Source organism: Perognathus longimembris, chromosome 17, assembly GCF_023159225.1.
Source record: "Perognathus longimembris pacificus isolate PPM17 chromosome 17, ASM2315922v1, whole genome shotgun sequence".
NCBI lineage: Eukaryota > Metazoa > Chordata > Mammalia > Rodentia > Heteromyidae > Perognathus > Perognathus longimembris.
Window position 1 is genome coordinate 36,600,162 of NC_063177.1, and position 17,580 is coordinate 36,617,741.

Below are 17,580 nucleotides of genomic sequence, written 5' to 3' on the forward strand. Positions count from 1 at the left end.
CTAGCATTCTTGTAATCTGACTTGGGGACAATTCATCCTATCACAAATAACACATTTCCAACCACTATGGCTTTTCCGTGTTGTAGAAAAAGTGTCGCCTCTGCCATTTAATTACAAAATCTGGCTTTTGAACAACTGTGATCGAACCCGTATGTAGGAGGAAAAAAAAAATTTTTTTTAAAAGGGGATGCCACGCGTCCCTGGGTGGGCTCGAACCACCAACCTTTCGGTTAACAGCCGAACGCGCTAACCGATTGCGCCACAGAGACGGTGATGGCTAGCGCTGCTGCCGAAAGCCGAGTCAATGGGAGCGAGGCTGACGTGGCGCCGGGGCTGCCACGGCCGCTCGGAATGAGGCCGTGGGACGCGGCTAAGATGCCGGATGCAGGCCCGAGGGCGGCCGCGGGGCTAGGGAACGGAAGGTGAGGAACGTGGGGATGAGTAGGATCAAATCGGCTTCTCGTCGGCTCTTTTGAGAGGTCGGCACTGACTCTCCTCGGCTCGGGGTGCTCATTTTTCGAGAGGTGACCTGAGGTTTACATGAGGTCAACCTGCAAGGGGATCCCAAAGGTCAGGACCACCCCTCGCCTCCACGGCGCTAAGCGCTCGGCGAGGCTTTGTAGAGTGAATACACCGAAGCCAGCGAGCCTGACGCCGCGGAAGAACCCTAGCGCCGCAGCAGGAGGCGCGGCCCACGTGCGCGCAGGCCCCGCCCCCAGCCGCCACAGCCGAGTCTAGGTCCTCCGAGATCCCGGCATGCAAGGCGACGCGACGCTCTTCCGCACTCAGAGTGACTTTTCACTTTCCGCTCTCCCCCCCCCCCCCCCACCCGCCTCCGCCGCTTCTCTCTGCCAAACTACCCGGGTTGTTGATTGACGGGATGTAGGACCAATAGGAAGCCCGATTGGTCAGGAAGCCTCGGCCTATCGGCCAATAGGAAGAACACAGCGAGCGCGTCGGTGCAGGGAGAACCAGAACCGGTTCACTGTAATTGCAGCGGCGGCCCGGGACTCCTGTTATACCGCAATCATGGTGAGAGAGGGGGGGAGGCGAGGGAAAGAATACGGAGGTGTCGATCGAGAAGCGGGGCTGGGGGCGAGGCCAGAATTGGAGGCGGAAAGGGCTCGGTGGTCGATGGAAGGGAGCTCTTGGCCTCCGGAGTGGAGGGAGGACACGGTGTACCGGGGGTCTGGGCTAGGCTGGGGGCTATGGCCGCCTTCGACTCCTCACTCTAAGTCCCTCCGCTTTTCTACCCCAGTCTATTATGTCCTATAACGGAGGGGCCGTCATGGCCATGAAGGGGAAGAACTGTGTGGCCATCGCTGCAGACAGGCGCTTCGGGATCCAGGCCCAGATGGTGACTACGGACTTCCAGAAGATCTTTCCCATGGGTGACCGGTTGTATATCGGCCTGGCCGGGCTCGCCACCGACGTTCAGACAGTGTAAGTGTCAGGGGTCCCTGCGCACATCCAGGCCTCTTCTTGGACCAGCCTTTGCCTGGTGTCTTGAGTAACTTGCATATCCACCATCTATCAAATATCACCAGTGGACATCAGAGTTACACAGAGATGTACCCTAACCAACTTTTACCAGCTCTGTGGAAAGCATCTCTGCGCGCAAATTCATTTAAGCCTCTTCCTGGTATTGCCAGACTGTTTCCTTATTTCACTGTTGAAGAAAGTTCGTGAATATCAGCTAGGATCCCAGTGCTCTTCTGTCTAAAGTAAACCAAAGATCTGTAAAGAACTTAAGGTTCATTTGGAAGACAAAGCAGTCAAGCCCACGCTGACAACTGCCAGATTGTTTACCTAGTTGACAGTGGTTCTTTGACTTGAGAGAAAGGAGACTCTGAGAGGCTTAGGTTCTGCTGGAGTGATTGGTAGCAGTAAGGCAAAGGATGTGGCTTCTGATAGTTTTGCTGATTGAGCTTAGTGGCTACTTAGCTATTGTGGAACAGGTGGGGTTTGAAGTTTCATTGAGGTCATGACCCATATCTTTTTTTTTTTGAGGGGGGGGTAGGGGTGGGTTTTGAAGCCAGGAGCCAGGGTTAGCTACAGTTCCTATACCAGTCCCTGATACCTGGTGGAGGTGTTTTTCTTTTTTCTTTTCTTCTTCTTCATCATCTTTGTAGTTACTGAGGATTAAACTCAGCCTGGCACATGCTAGCATACTTTATCACTTGAGCCACAGTGCCACTTTGGGCTTTTTTTGAGTAGTTACTGGAGATAAGAGTCTCATGGGGACTTTTCTACCAGGCTGACTTGGAGCCATAATCCTCAGATCTCAGCATCCTGAGCTTCAGGCACGAGTCACCTGCGCTCAGCCCTATATCTTTTTTTTCTTTTCTTTTTCAGCCAGGCCTGGGGCTTGAACCCAGGGCCTGGGCACTCTTGAGCTTCTTTTGCTCAAGACTAGCATTCTACCACTTGAGCCACAGCACCACTTCTGACTCTTTGTTTATGTGGTACTGAGGAATTGAACCCAGGGCTTCATGCATGCTAAGTAAGCACTCTACCACTAAGCCATATTCCCAGCCCTTTTTTTTTTTTTTTGCCAGTCTTGGGCCTTGGACTCAGGGTCTGAGCACTGTCCCTGGCTTCCTTTTGCTCAAGGCTAGCACTCTACCACTTGAGCCACAGCGCCACTTTTGGCTGTTTCCTGAATATGTGGTGCTGGGGAATCGAACCCAGGGCTTCATGTATATGAGGCAAGCACTCTTGCCACTCTTGCACTCTTGCCCAGCAGCCCCTATATCTTTTTTTTTAATCTAGTAAAGTCAGTCCTCTGCATCAAAAGGTCTAGCATCCTCAGATTGAATCACCCTTGCATGGAATATTGAGGTGGACTTTGTAGCTCAGTAGTGAAATGTGTTCTTGGCAGGTATGGAATTGATCAGCTCTCTGTGAGGCCCATCCAGGAGCTCTTGGGTGGCTACAGGGAATGCATGGCTTCTTCCTCAGTCACCTTCTAATCTGGGCATAGGATTGGAACGATTCAACCTCTAGCAACAAGAGAAAAAAAAATTTAAAAAGAGAGAAAAACTGTGTCTATGTAGATATTTTTCTTGTCATGACTTCCTAAATAGTATGGAACAATTTACCTGGCATTTACATTGCTTTATGTTTTGTTTTTGTTGCCAGTCCTGGGGCTTGGACTCAGGGCCTGAGCACTGTCCCTGGCTTCCTTTTGCTCAAGGCTAGCACTTACTTCTTGAGCCACAGCGCCACTTCTGGCTTTTTTCTATATATGTGGTGCTGAGGAATCGAACCTAGGGCTTCATGTATACGAGGCGAGCACTTTACCACTAGGCCATATTCCCAGCCCCTTTACATTGCTTTTAGATATTGTAATTTAGAGATGATTAAATCTCAGGAGATTGTATAAGTCATATGTGAATACATATAAATACAGCTTTGGAACTTCATATTCTTCTGTGGTCCTGGAATCAGTCCCCTAGAAATACTAAGAGACAGTGGCAGTAACATTTTGCCCAGTACCTGGCTTGTCGGCCAGTGCACTGATGCTTCCCATGTGATTCCTGGTTTGAGCATGGGCACTGAAATACAGGAGTTGGGAGGCCTACTTTAGAGGGAAAAATGATGACTTTGATTTCGACACCAATTTGAAGGATTCAAGGGGTGCCAATTAGAAGCATCTTGCAAACAGATAGGGTGGGTTTTTGTTTGGTTTTGATTTTTGCTCTTGCAGGTGATGTTTAAAATTACCTCTTAAGGAGATGCTGGAGAGCTGCAGAGGAGCAGATCCTGGAGAGAGAATGTGTGAGAAGAATTTTAAAATTAAGCTGTAGCTGGGAATGTGGCTCAGTGGTAGAGTGCTTGCCTAGCATGCATGAAGCCCTGGGTTCGATTCCTCAGCACCACATAAACAGAAAAAACTGAAAGTGGCTCAAGTGGTAGAATGTTAGCCTTGACCAAAAGCAGCTCAGGGACAGTGCCCAAGCCCTGAGTTCAAGCTCCAGGAATGGCCAAAAAAAAAAAAAAGCTAAGCTGTGTAGTTGGAGAGTTGAAGCTTATTTTTAGCCAAGTAGGAAGACGAGAACTCAGAAGAAGAAAGTTGAAAAGAATCAGGATGGAACTTCAAGAGGATCCTGTGCACTACAGGAAGCTGGTAGCCTAAGGAGGAGTAGCTCCTACGCTTTAAAAGGCTGAGAGGCACTCACTAAGTGGAGGAAGCTTGTCACAGTCATGTCAAGGCTGGTTAACTGCCAAGAGCGTGGAACTTCCTGGGGTCAAATCCAGCCTGCCCTTTGTCCTATGCTGACTTCCTGTCAGCCCAGAGAGGCCCCTCAGCCTTCCTCTCCTTCCCAAGTGCATCTTCTCAGTGAGTTCACTAGCTTCCAAGGTCCTCACCTAGAAGGTGAAAGAAGTCATCCTGAGAGCCCCTGCTGTGGCCCCAGTGGCTGCAGTACTGGCCTTCTCCATGCCAGCGCCTAACCTGGGGCTCCGAGATGGCCCTGGGGGAAAGCCTTCCAGCTGTGTGAAAGCAGCTTTTGGTTTCCTATGTTCCTTCTGACCCACATGGGTGAACACTAGAAGACATTTGGCATCGACTTATCTACTTTTCTCTTCCAATCACAGTGCCCAGCGCCTCAAGTTCCGGCTAAACCTGTATGAGTTAAAGGAAGGCCGGCAGATCAAGCCTTACACCCTCATGAGCATGGTGGCCAACCTTTTGTATGAGAGGAGGTAAGTGGATTCTGGGAGCTCAGGAGCCTAGGATAGCAGAACAGGCCTGTAACACCGAGGGTTGCCAGCAGGGGCCTCCTTGTCTTCACTTCTTAGTATCTTTGTTTTGTGACTTTTTTTTTTCCTTCTGCTTTCCTTCCCTCTCTCCCTTCCTTCTTTCTTTCCTTTTTGTGCCAGTCCTACTACTTGAACTGAGGGCCTGGTCGCTGTTGTGCTCTACCACTTTGAGCCTCAGCTCCACTTCTGGTTTTCTGGTGGTTAATTGGAGATAAGACTCTCAGGGACTTCCCTGCCAGGGCTGGCTTTGAGCCATGATCCTCAGGTCTCGGCCTTCTGAGTAGCCAGGATTTCAGGCGTGAGCCACCAGCACCCAGCTCTTTCTCTTTTTTTTTTAAGGCAGTATCTTGCTACATAGTCCAGATTGGCATGGAATTCTTAATCTTCCTATAGTTACATTTCCATTGTTGTTGTTTTTCCCACTAGTGCTGGAGATCAAACCCAGGGTTTCACAGATACTAGGCAAGCCTCTGCCACTGACCTACAACTCTAGCCAGCATCAGATCCTTTTTCTAAAGGATTACAGATAGGGCTGGGAATACGGCCTAGTGAGAGAGTGCTTGCCTTATATACATAAAGTCCTGGGTTTGATTCCTCAGCACCACATGTATAGGAAAGGCTGGAAGTAGCGCTGTGGCTCAAGTGTTAGAGTGCTACCCTTGAGCAAAAAAGCCAGGGAGAGTACTCAGGCCCTGAGTTCAAGCCCCAGGACTGGCAAAAAAAAAAAAAAAGATTACAGATAATGTACAAATAAGAGAATCCAATAGTGGTAGGAGTTTGGATTAAGTAGAGAAGATTAGAAAGAGGCAGAATTCCCAAAGAAAGGAAGAGGAAAGGAGGCCAGGAATAAGAGGCATATGAAGGTAAGTGTCAGAGGACAGAGGATGAACAAGTCTTAGGACACTGCCGGATGCTGAGAGGGGAAAGGGTTGAGCAGGCGAGCTGCCCTCGCCGATCTCTGCAGCCCTAGGTGTGAAAGTAAGCAGTCTTGAGTGTGGCTTTCTCTCTCTGCTCCTGGCCTCACAGGTTTGGCCCCTACTACACGGAACCTGTCATTGCTGGGTTGGACCCGAAGACCTTCAAACCCTTCATTTGCTCTCTAGACCTCATCGGCTGCCCCATGGTGACTGACGACTTTGTAGTTAGTGGTACCTGTTCCGAGCAAATGTACGGGATGTGTGAGTCCCTGTGGGAACCCAACATGGTGAGTTGGCCGCGCGGGGCAGGGCTGGCCTCGGGGGCAGCCCTAACCTCCATGGCTATGCTTGGCCACCCAGAACAAAATGCTTGTGTAGCAGTAGTGAGGGGAATGGTGAGTTCCTTGAAGGGTTTCCGGAATTTTTACCTGCCAGGGCTGGCTGGCCCAAGATGGCCTTCTGTTTGGAGACCCTGGTCAGATGTTGATTTTAGCTTCCCATTGTGTCTCCCAGAGACACTGAGCAAACACGGAGCAGAGCAGCACTAGAGGCAGTGAGGCAGATGGCCTGAAGCTGGGGGCTCTGGGCTGTAAACCCCAATCCACCTGCCACTTAGGGGTTTTCGTTGTGGTTTGCCAGTTGTGAGGCATGAACTCAGGGCCTGAGTGCTGTCCCTGAGCTCTTTTTGCTCAAGGCTAGTGTGCAGCACCACTTCCAGTTTTCTGGTAGTTAATTGGAGATAAGTCTCACAGTGGGCTGGGGATATGGCCTAGTGGCAAGAGAGCTTGCCTCGTATACATGAGGCCCTGGGTTCAATTCCCCAGCACCACATATACAGAAAACTGCCAGAAGTGGTGCTGTGGCTCAAGTGGCAGAGTGCTAGCCTTGAGCAAAAAAGAAGCCAGGGACAGTGCTCAGGCCCTGAGTCCAAGGCCCAGGACTGGCCAAAAAAAAAAGAGTCTCACAGACTTTCTTTTCCTGGGCAGGCTTTGAAACGTGATCCTCAAATCTCAGCCTCCTGAGTGGCTAGGATTACAGGTGTAAGCCACCAGCCCCCGGCTCCACTTAAGTTTTTCAAGTTTCCCCCCCCCCCCTTCCGTCTGGGGCTTGAACTCTGGGCCTGGACGCTGTCCCTGAGCTCTTCAGCTCAAGGCTAGTGCTCCACCGCTTGAGCCGTAGCCCCACTTCCTCCACTTAGGTTTTTGTTCATGGGTAAATCACTGCCCGGCCCTGCCTCCATTACCTTTGGAAGCGAGACACTAACACAGCTGCCTCAGACGGTGTTGAGGTACTTGAAGAGATTGGGGTCATGCCTCACCTGGAGAGCGAGAGCGCTGCTTTCCTCTGCCAGGCTTGGGGGTGGACGTCAAGGTTAAAATGGAGTGTGCTGGGAAGAGGAACTGTGAGGGCTGAGGTGCAGGCTGGGCTCGGGTCTTCTCAAGCCAGCCGGGAGCAGCGAGGGCAGGCAGGGTGTGCAGCCAGGTGAGGCTGGGATGCAGCTTCAGAGGGCCTTGCACATAGGCCAAGTTGTTCCCAAGCTTTCCTTCACTGAAAACCCCAGGAACTGAGGCCAACAGCTGGCTGTGACAAGTTGTCACCTGCAGAGGGCGCTGAAGTCCTGAGCAAAGAGTGTGGGGCCAGGAGGGCAGCCAGAGCCAAGAAGAGAGGACTTGGCCTTACAGTAGAAGTGGAGAGTGGGCAGTGCTGAGGAGAAGGGGTGGGGAGAGCAGGCTCATGGTGGGGCAGCTTGAGTTTTTTTTTTTTTTTTTTGGCCAGTCCTGGGCCTTGGACTCAGGGCCTGAGCACTGTCCCTGGCTTCTTCCCGCTCAAGGCTAGCACTCTGCCACTTGAGCCACAGCGCCGCTTCTGGCCGTTTTCTGTGTATGTGGTGCTGGGGAATCGAACCTAGGGCCTCATGTATCCGAGGCAGGCACTCTTGCCACTAGGCTATATCCCCAGGCCGGCAGCTTGAGTTTTGACGTGCTGTGGGATGGACATCCAGGAGGAGAGTCTGTGGAGCAGCTGAAAGGTATGTTGGAGCCAAATAGAAATTCTTGCCAGGTGCTGGTGGCTCAAGACTGTAATCCTAGTTATTCAAGAAGCTGAAATCTAGGGCTGGGGATATAGCCTAGTGGCAAGAGTGCCTGCCTCGGATACACGAGGCCCTAGGTTCGATTCCCCAGCACCACATATACGGAAAACGGCCAGAAGCGGCGCTGTGGCTCAAGTGGCGGAGTGCTAGCCTTGAGCGGGAAGAAGCCAGGGACAGTGCTCAGGCCCTGAGTCCAAGGCCCAGGACTGGCCAAAAAAAAAAAAAAGCTGAAATCTGAGGATCATGGTTCAAAGCCAGCCTGGGCAGGAAAGTGTGTGAAACTCTTACCTCCAGTTAACCACTTGAAAATGAGGAGTGGAGCTGTGGCTCAAAGTAGTAGAGCACTTGCCTTGAGCATAAAAGCTCAGGGACAGTGCCTATGCCCCGAGTTCAAGCCCCAGGACCAGCAAAAGGAAAAAAAAATGCCTCTCATTTTACAGAAGAGGAATTGAGATTCGGTGAAGAGATTGATCACTTGTCTAAGGTTAGTGGAGAAGATTCAGGATTTGAAAAGCCAGGTGCCAGTGGCCCATGCCCGTAATCCTACCCAGGAGACTACGATTTGAGGATTATGGTACAAAGCCAGCCTGGGCAGAAAAACCTGTGAGACTCTTATCTCTAACCACCAAAAAGCTGGAAGTGATGCTGTGACTCAAGTAGCAGAGCACCAGCCTTTAAGTGAAAAAGCTAAGGGGACAGCACCTAGACCCTGAGTTTAAGCTCCAGCGCACAGACAGACAGACAGATACACACACAAGATTCAGGATGTGACATGTTTCCATAGTCTGTTTCCTTCAAGGAAAGAGCTCAGATGCAGTGAGCTATCACTCCCCGGCACTGCAGGGCCTGGAGCTGGGGAGCAGAACAAAAGAGCCTTAAGCAGCCCAGACCCTTTCCATTGGCAGGACCCAGAACACCTGTTTGAAACCATCTCCCAAGCCATGCTGAATGCTGTGGATCGGGATGCGGTATCGGGCATGGGTGTCATTGTCCATATCATGTGAGTATAAGTGGGCAAACTCTAGCTGCTTCGCAGACACCAGCCTCTCCCTCCCCCACAAGCACACCACCCCCTCTTCCTAGCCCTGGTTAGGTTAGGTGTGTGTGACAAGCAAGGGGCTTCTGCAGGCTTCCCTACAGGTGGCAGCCAGGGGCTGGCCTCCTGACCTCCAGCCTCCCTTGCTCACAGTGGACGTTTCCTTCCTTCCCTAGCACTGCCCCCAAAGTCCCAGGGGATCTGTGTGGGGCTTACCACTGGGGGAGCTGCTCACTGCAGACAGAATGCTCCCCCCAACTCTTTCAGCCAGCATGCTGGGCTCTAGCAACCAAGTTCCAGCCCCTAGCCAGCCCCCTAGGTGCCACTCCCTGGCCCCCATTTGTTGGGGCTATCACCAGAATGCATGGAACAGAGAGCACACCCCCCCCCCCGCAGCTGCTTAGCTGCACTGCACAATACGCTTGTACACCCTTCCCTGCAGAGCACAGCCCCTGCTCTCCACAGAGAAAGGGGTTCACCATCCCAAGGTTCTTTTGTGTCCTTGAGGTGAACCCACACCTCCTTGCCAAGCCATTGTTCTCTAGGCCTGGGGTTGGGGGGGGGGCCCTACTCCTTGTGAGGACTCTTCAGTCCAGCCCAAAGCATTTTCTGGAAAAGGCTACCCTGGATGGGTCTCCCTGTGAAAATCTTCCCGGTGCTGTTGTCTGTCCCTCTCCGCCTCTTCCCCGTGGGCTTGGTGACTGGAGCAGCCCTCCCTTCTCTCCTCACCTCCGGCTCTGTGGGCCTGGAGAGGCAGAAGTAGGAACTGGCGACATCTTTTCTTTCCCTGTGCAGTGAGAAGGACAAGATCACCACCAGGACGCTGAAGGCCCGAATGGATTAGCCCCCACCCCAGAACCCACATTTGTTTGTTCACTTTTTTTTTTTTCCGTTTTTAAATAAAATTGCCTTTCTTTCATTCCTTCGTTTTTGATGCTTTCCACAGCTTTCCCTTCCTGGCGAGGCTGCTACAGAGTCACTCAGGTTTTATCTTACCTCTCCTTTTTTTTCTTTTTTGTGAAGCTTGAATTCAGGGCCATACACTTTTTTTTTTCTTTTTCACTCAAGGCTGAAACTTTACCACTTGTGCCACAGCTCCACTTCCGGCTCACAGACTTTTCTGCCTTGGCTGGCCTTGAACTGTGCTCTTCAGATCTTGGCCCCCTGAGTACCTAGGATTATAGGCATGAGCCACTGACACATAAGTGTTTTGTTTTTTTCTTTTTCTGGTGCCAATAGTAGGGGCTTGCACTCTTTTCATTTATTTTTTCACTTATAGTCTGGTGCTTTACCACTTCCACCACATCTCCATAAGTACTTTTTTTTTGCCAGTCCTGCGGCTTGGACTCAGGGCCTGAGCCCTGTCCCTGGCTTCTTTTTGCTCAAGGCTAACACTCTACCACTTGAGCCACAGCATCACTTCTGGCCGTTTTCTACATATGTGGTGCTGAGGAATACAGGGCTTCATGTATACAAGGCGAGCACTGTACCACTAGGCCATGTTCCCAGCCCCAATTATGGATTTTATTACACAAAGGTACCATGTCCAAAGTCAGCCACCTAGCCTGTTGAGGTGTGTAGCTCCTAGCCTGTCCGTCCTTCACAAGTGGGAGAAGAGGGGAAGGGGTGGTAGTGGCAGCTGGCAGACAGCCCACTGCATCTGAAAGTGGGAGGTCATTGACCACATTCCTAACTCAAGCCCTACAGTGATTTAGCCCAAACAGCATCTAAAACCGAAACATACACACACACCTGCAATCAAAACCTTTTGATTAGCCAGGCGCTGGTGGTTCACACCTGTGATCCTAGCTACTCAGGTGGCTGAGATCTGAGGACTGCAGTTTGAAGCCAGCCCAGGCAGCAGTCTGTGAGACTCCTAGCTCCAATTAATCACCAGAAAGCCGGAAGTGGCGCTGTGGCTCAAAGTGGTAGGGCATTAGCCTTGAGCAGAAGAGGTCAGGGACAATGCCCAGGCCCTGAGTTCAAGCCCAATGACTGACAAAACAACAAAACCCTTTTGAGTCTGGGAAAAGGGAGGGGGGCATTTCCAAAGGACTTACACATAACCAGATGTACCAAAGCTTTTTGAGTTTTATTTTTTCCCCAGGTTGGAGATTTCATCGTAACATGCATGCATTTTAAAACAGTAACAGGGTCTTGAACTGTTTAAAGCAGACATTAGACAAGCACAGGGGGTTGAAAATTCCTATTTTAAAAAATGGAACCTGCAGTGGGAAATTGAGAAGTCACACATGTGGTAGGGTTGTAGTTTATTCTGCTTCCCCCAAAAGGGGACTCCAAACTTGATTCACATTATTGTGTCTAATGCTCTGGTCTGCTGCTGTGTGCTGAGACTGGCTTTCCCACTAAAGATGCTGGTTCCTACCTCCTTGCAAAAATAGGTGTGAACAAGGCAAGGGCTTTTGTAGAAGTTTCCTCTCCAGCCTAACTTCCTGTCTGCATAAGTTGCTGAAGGAACAGCTGAGTCTCCTTTCCCCTTGCGGGGACGCTTCCTAAGTGGCACATTTGAGAGGAGGGTTAGGGGCAGGTCATTACCCCCCTCTCCACAGATGGATCGCAGATTTGGGGTAGCTGTCCAAAAGCATTTCCCTTTGAGGACGCGCCCCCCACTGCATCTGCTATAAAAAGGTGAAGTCTCTAGACTTGAGGGCAGCCATGGTCTTAACGGCCAGAGCGCTGAGGATTAATTAAGCACACGGTCCTTCTGGTCCTAACACTCCATAGCACAATGCTCGAGAAAGAGCACTAATGTTCTCCTTTTCGATCTGAAATGACAAGTGGATTAACTAGGGGGTGAAATTGGCTACTCAAAGTCCTGGGTCTTTGGACCGCCTCCCCAGGGGAGACTGTGAAGAGGGGAAAGTCTCCAGGATGAGTCCAGTCTCCCACCCTGCTGAGCACGACCCAGGGGACCTGATCAGGCCTAAAGCACAGGGCAGAGAGACAAGTGAAGAAGAGGGAGAGGGAAGAGCTGCCTGTCGTGGAAACTGGAGAACAGCCACAGACCAGTAACCCCTGAGCTAGATTAAGGAGGCTGAGCCCTGCTTCTGGAACTGCTGGCTTCCTGCCTGTCCTGTAACCCCCAGGCCACAGGACGTGGGGACACAGAGACTCAGTGGTTCAAGGATAGAGAGATGGCCCAAGACCATCAATTAGTGATTGGCCGGTGGAGTTTTCAGAGCTCTGCACTTCAGCCAGCATGGAGGGTTTCTCAGCAACAGACTTCCCAGGAGAGAGTAGGGAGAAGTTGTGACTAGATGCCCCTCAAGAAGTGGCGTCACGAGTGAATGGGAGTGGCATACTGCCCTTGTCCCCACCCACTGCAGCCAGTCACCCACATCCTTATTCTTACACCTTTGTTCCTGGAAGCCCCGAGAAAGGGGGGAAGTGAGGCTCCTCCCAGAGCCTAGTGGGGGGGGGGGGTTCCCCCCCCAAGGGGATTGTGTGGGAGAAAAGGGAGCAGATAAACAGGATCAGTTCACTTTCGGACTGCAAGCCAAACAGCACATCTTTATCATTACAAAAAGAAAAAAACTCCTTAGAGACCAAGATAAATAGCTTTGAAACAAGAATGAATGCCAAAGGAATTAGAGGGCCTAACCCAAGGTTTTAAAGAGAGCACACAGAATGACCTTTTAAAAAATTCCTAAAATCCATCAAGCCACAGCTCAAATGTTTTGACCCAATCAACAATACTGTCAGAAAAACAAAAAGAGCATTTTAAACAGAATGCTACCTCTCAAAATGTAAACAATATTTAAAAAAAAAAAACAACCCACAAAACTCATTGTTAAACAAGTTAGATACCTGGTACTCAGTAACTGGTAAGATTGTGTTACACTTTCATACACATATGGCAACATGATTGTAGATCGAATGCAGAGCGGCCTGCAAGCCCCCAGGCCGGGGCTGCAGAGCCTTCCAAGCTCTGCAGATGTCTGGGCCTGACTGGGAGCACATCCAAATTTGCACTCTTGATTATGAGGTGGAGAAATCAAGTCCAGACATTATTCCTGCATAATCTCTTTCCTAAATCAAAACTGTGTTCTCCAGGAGCCATGTGATTCCGAGTGGTCCTCAGTGGTCCTGTTGCAGGTGTTGGGGGGAGGGGGGGGTCGGGTCCCTCTTGGTAAGCGTGGGTGCCTCCCCTGTGTCCTCCGGGGCGACTTCCTCTCAATCTGGAAGCCCCAGGGAAGTCCGAGCAATCCGTCTCCACTCCTTCCTGATCTAAGTGTTCTGTTGGGAAGACAGAGCCTGCCCGTTCCTGTTCCCTACACTGAGCATGGCCAGTTTTGGAGGGAGCCACAGGAAGCCATCTGTTCATCCAAAACGATTCCACAAACCAACTTCACAGCTTTGGGATGATCTATGATTTCTCTCATCTCTCATCCCAGTTTCCTGGTTCCTTTGGAGAAGGCGGGAAGGTGGGGGGCTGCATCTCCCCCAGGGCACGGCTGGAGAGGAAGGGCCATTTTCTTTCCTGGGGGGCCAGCTGTGGCATCAGGCTATGAACAGAAATCTTGGATTTCACTCCTTCCAAGGAGGCCTGCGGGCCACAGATCTGCCACAAGTTTGGGGCAGAGCAAAGATAAATAGCTCTGAGGTGGGCTGGTTCAAACCACTCCTTAGGCCTCCAAATTCAATTTTCTGAGCCTCAACCTCAAATGACTCAGAAGCGACCTCAGGCTTGAACGCCACACTCCAAGGCAGGGTGCATGGTGGCTGTAGCTGTCCAGGTGAGAAACCATGGGCACAGGAAGCCAGACACCTACATGGTAGGCTGGGGCTTGGAGTAGTGTGTCAACAAAGTGCACACAGGTCCCTGTGGGGCTCTGTACCTGGCCATGCGCCAGCTACAAATGACTGGGCCCGAGGTCAGAAGGAAGGAAATGGATGGTGCACACAGTTCATGTGACACGTTCATTTCTGGGAGTTTCCCCAAGGAAATGACCACAGAAATACAAGGGTCATGCTACAGCCAAAGGTGTTTTCTAGTTTGTCTTGAGCCAGGAAGAGGCAGGCTTGGCAGAACTGGAACTCCAGGGGCCAGGAGTACCTGGGGCTCAGGTGATGACCACCGGTGATCGCAACCAGCTGTGTCTCCTATGCGCGTGGACCTGTTCCCTTGGAAAATCTCTTGACTCCCATCCAAGGCATCGGTGCCACCCTGCAGTGCTCCTCTGCAAGGAAGAGCACTGGAAGATAACGATGGAACAGTTCCCTTGGATCCCAGATGGAAGAGCGGAGGCTCTTATGCACAATACTCCAGAAAATTAACGTGACTCCAGATAGGATGGAAGGTGGCAGGGCTGAGGTGTCTGGCCTCTGCTCCTTGCTGGTGTCAGCATTTGCTGTCTGGGGCCCCTTGTGCCGGCCCCCGCCCCCCCGACGGTGCCTCTTGAACTGAAAGGGAACTGAGAGCCAGGCAGGTATGGGGGGGGGGAGGGAGAGCCTCAAGGTGATGACATACTTCATTATACACAGCAAACCGGGTGCAATGAAATTGTAGAAACAAAACCCAAGTGATTTCCCAAAGTTGCCTCTAGCCCCAAGGCATCGCAAAAGGTTATCAAGATACCAAAAAAGGGAACCCCTTTTTAACCTGGGTCAAATGGGGGGGGGAAGAAATGAAGGGTACGCAGAAGGTAAGGTCACATCCTGTGAGCGTGGCACACTGCACACCCCCCTCCCTGCTAGAGTCGCTCTCAGTGTCGCAGGCCCTCCCGACCCCCCACTCTGCTCCCCACCCTCCCATCTAGCCCAAATACACCCTCTCCCAAACCCCAACCCCCTTCCCAGCAATCTGGCTCTGGCTGAAGGTAGAAGATAACTACGTCAGGATGTTGGACATGAACTCGTTGAAGCGTTTGGAGTACTGCTCAGGGTTCACAGTCGAAATCTCGGCTCCAGCCTGTGAGACAAGAGACAGGTACAGGTCAGCCCCCCAACCCTAACCAAGGAAGGGAGGGACCTGGGGCTTGCAAAGTCTTCTTTCTTTTCTTGCACTCTTTCGGTTTTGTGTTTTGTGTGTGTGTGTGGTGGTGTTTTTTTTGTTTTTGTTTTTGGTCTGTTGTTGTTTTGTGCTGGTCCTGGGGCTTAAACTCAAGGCATGGGCGCTGTCCCTGAGCTTTTGTGCTCAAGGCTAGTGCTCTACCACTTGGAGCCACAGCACCATTTCCATCCAGCTTTTTGGCAGCCAATTGGAGATTAGAGTCTCCCAGACTTTCCTGGCCAGGCTGGCTCTGGGCAGACCTCAGCTTTCTGAGTAGCTACTGGCCCTTGGCCCCTTTCTTTTTGAGGCAGGGTCTCACTATGTAGCCCAGGTTGGCTTTGAACTACCCTACCCAGACTCTGGGAGCATCAGAGCCCTAGGTTAGGCAGGCCACCTCACACAGGACATAAGAAGCGTCCTGGCTCCACTCCGCCCAAGTGAGAGGGAAGGTGGGGCACAGCTGGCCCAGAGACCCTAGAGCTCTGTGGGGTCCCTCCATAGAGAAGAGCAGCCTCCAGCCCAGAGGAGCCCGGCCTGTGGGGAGCAGGGAGCGCATAAACAAAGCTATTCCTGGCGGATCAACAAGAGGCACAGCTTGCCCAGCAGCCCCAGGGGGAACTGCAGGGCTGAGGCCGCCAAGAGAGGATGGGGAAAACAAGTTGTGCTGGTCACCTGGGGAAGAGGGCAGCCAGGTAGGCTGTTCTTCCTGCTTTCTGTGGGGAGAGGCATGAGGCAAGAGCTGCCTGCACCCCCCCATCCCCCCACCCCCCCACCCCCGCCAAGGCAGCACTCACCCCGTGTTTTACTGTTTTGGCAGCATGCGCGGCTTTCTTCTTAGCATCGTATGGTGTGAGGATATCGATGATGGCCATGAAGTAGACCTCCTTCTTGGGGGCGCCTGTAGTGGGTGGCAAAACAGGAAAGAAAAGAGGTGGCCGAGAGTGGCTGGAGCACATCCCTGGATCCTTCAACGGGAGGCTCAGACTGCCCTCCTGGAGTGGAGATTAAAGGAGGATCTTTCTCAGGAGCTCTCCTGTTCCCATCTCACGTGACTTCACAGACATCGGCCTCTCTGTGTGTGCTGTGTGTGTGTGTATGTGTGCTGTGCGTGTGTGTGTGTGCACGTGCGAGCATGAAGTTTGCCCTTCCCCTGAAGCAGAGTAGAACTGTGCCTCAGTTACCCAGGACAAGCAGAGAGAGGGAGGAAGACCTGGCAGAAGGAACATCGAGGCTCTGTTCCAGGCAGTGACCACAGGCAGGAGCCTGGAGGCAGATGATGGCCAGCGTTGGTAATGAAGGAGACAGAGGGCAGCCAGCCCAATAATGAGGGGGCCAGGGGGCAGAGCAGCGCAAGCTCCCGCTTACTTTCATGGCTTTTCATGGCGTAGACATCAACAGAGGGGTCGAACTCGCCAGGACCGAAGAACCGGGGGAAGCTGAGGAGGTTGCCGGGACTGTCGGGTGGGGTGCCGTAGGAGCAGAGCAGGTTGCTGCCCACACCATCGTTCTCACACTCCTCATCCTCCGCCCGCTCCTCCACCTCCATCTCCTCCTGCTCTGCTCGGTCCACGTCGTGGATGCCCACCAGCAGGCTGTAGTCCATGATCTTCAGCTGGGCCAGGAACTGGGGAGGCGAGAGATGGAAAGATGGGAGGAAGAATAGTTACGCAGCAGTATCCAGAAGAGGGAGTAAAGCTTTCCTTTATTTTATTTTATTTGTGTGTGTGTGTGTGTGTGTGTGTGTGTGTGTGTGAGAGAGAGAGAGAGAGAGAGAGAGAGAGAGAGACGGTCCTGGGGTTAGAACTCAGGGCCTGGCCCTGTCACTGCATTCTAACCACTTAAGGTACAGTCCACTTGTGGCTTTTTTGGATTTTTTTTTTTTAATTAATGCCAGCTCTGGGGCTTGAAGTCGGAGCCTGGGCACTGTCCCTGAGCTTTTTGTGTTCAAGGGAAGCGCTTGAATTGTCACTCCATTTCCAGCTTTTTTGTTGTTATTGTTGGTCATGGGGCTTGAACTCAGGGCCTGGAGCTTTTTTTGCTCAAGTGCTCTCCCACTTTGGGCAACAGCTCCACGTCTGATTTTTTGATGGATAACTGGAGATAAGAGTCCTACTGACTCTCCTGCATGGCCTGGCTCTGAACTGCAACCCCCAGATCTCAGCCCCTGAGTAGCTAGGATTACAGGCGTGAGCCACTAGCGCCCAATTTAGGCTTTTCTTTAACTCAACTCTCCACACAGTTCTGAAATGCAGCCAAGAGGGACACAGTCTGCCCCGAGAGCCCAGTGTCTACGGGGTCATCAGTCACGGAACAGGGACAGGAGTTGTGGCTCCACAGAGGAGCTGTAGAGGCCGCAGAGATGGTGCAGAAAGTGTGGCTGCAGGGTGAAGAGAAAGAGTCAGGACACAGACTGAGGGGGAGAGGTAGAGCAAGCAATGGAGGAGCAGCCCAGAATAGTTTGAGACCAACTGACTCCGTGGTGAGTGAGTTTCAGGAAAGAAAAAGGACACGCCTGCACTGTAGAAGAGGCCAGAGGATGGACAGAACCTACCAATGTCTCTCAAAGCTACCTTTTTTTGGTGTGTGTGCCAGTCCTGGGGCTTGAACTCAGGGCCTGGGCACTATCTCTGAGCTTCTTTATTCAAGGCTAGCACTCTATCACTTGAGCCAGAGCACCATTTCTGGCTATTTCAGTAATTTAGTGGAGATAAGAATCTCACAAGCTGGGCGCAAGTGACTCAGGCCTGTAATCCTAGCT

At 51.7% G+C, this 17,580-nt stretch overlaps 2 protein-coding genes and 1 non-coding gene across 4 annotated transcripts in view; 1 reads left to right on the forward strand and 2 right to left on the reverse strand.

Annotated features, from left to right (window-relative positions):
- Positions 1–195: 195 nt before the first annotated feature.
- Positions 196–269, reverse strand: Trnan-guu. The gene has a single exon. It is a non-coding gene; the product is annotated as a tRNA-Asn (tRNA).
- A 610-nt stretch (positions 270–879) lies between these two features.
- Psmb3 (proteasome 20S subunit beta 3) lies at positions 880–9,728 on the forward strand. The gene is made up of 6 exons (XM_048366337.1): positions 880–1,032; positions 1,259–1,443; positions 4,600–4,707; positions 5,791–5,968; positions 8,679–8,773; positions 9,605–9,728. Exons 1-6 carry the CDS (start codon positions 1,030–1,032, stop codon positions 9,651–9,653), a joined length of 618 nt encoding a protein of 205 aa, XP_048222294.1. The 5' UTR covers positions 880–1,029; the 3' UTR covers positions 9,654–9,728.
- Positions 9,729–10,882: 1,154 nt separating this feature from the next.
- Positions 10,883–17,580, reverse strand: part of Pip4k2b (phosphatidylinositol-5-phosphate 4-kinase type 2 beta) — a 29,117-nt gene continuing 22,419 nt past the window's right edge. For both annotated transcript variants that reach the window (XM_048365226.1, XM_048365227.1), the window contains 3 exons: positions 16,188–16,446; positions 15,617–15,720; positions 10,883–14,741 (listed from right to left, as the gene is read on the reverse strand). In XM_048365226.1, the coding sequence (XP_048221183.1) occupies positions 14,661–14,741; positions 15,617–15,720; positions 16,188–16,446 (444 nt within the window). In that variant the 3' untranslated portion in view covers positions 10,883–14,660. The remainder of the gene's footprint in view (positions 14,742–15,616; positions 15,721–16,187; positions 16,447–17,580) is intronic.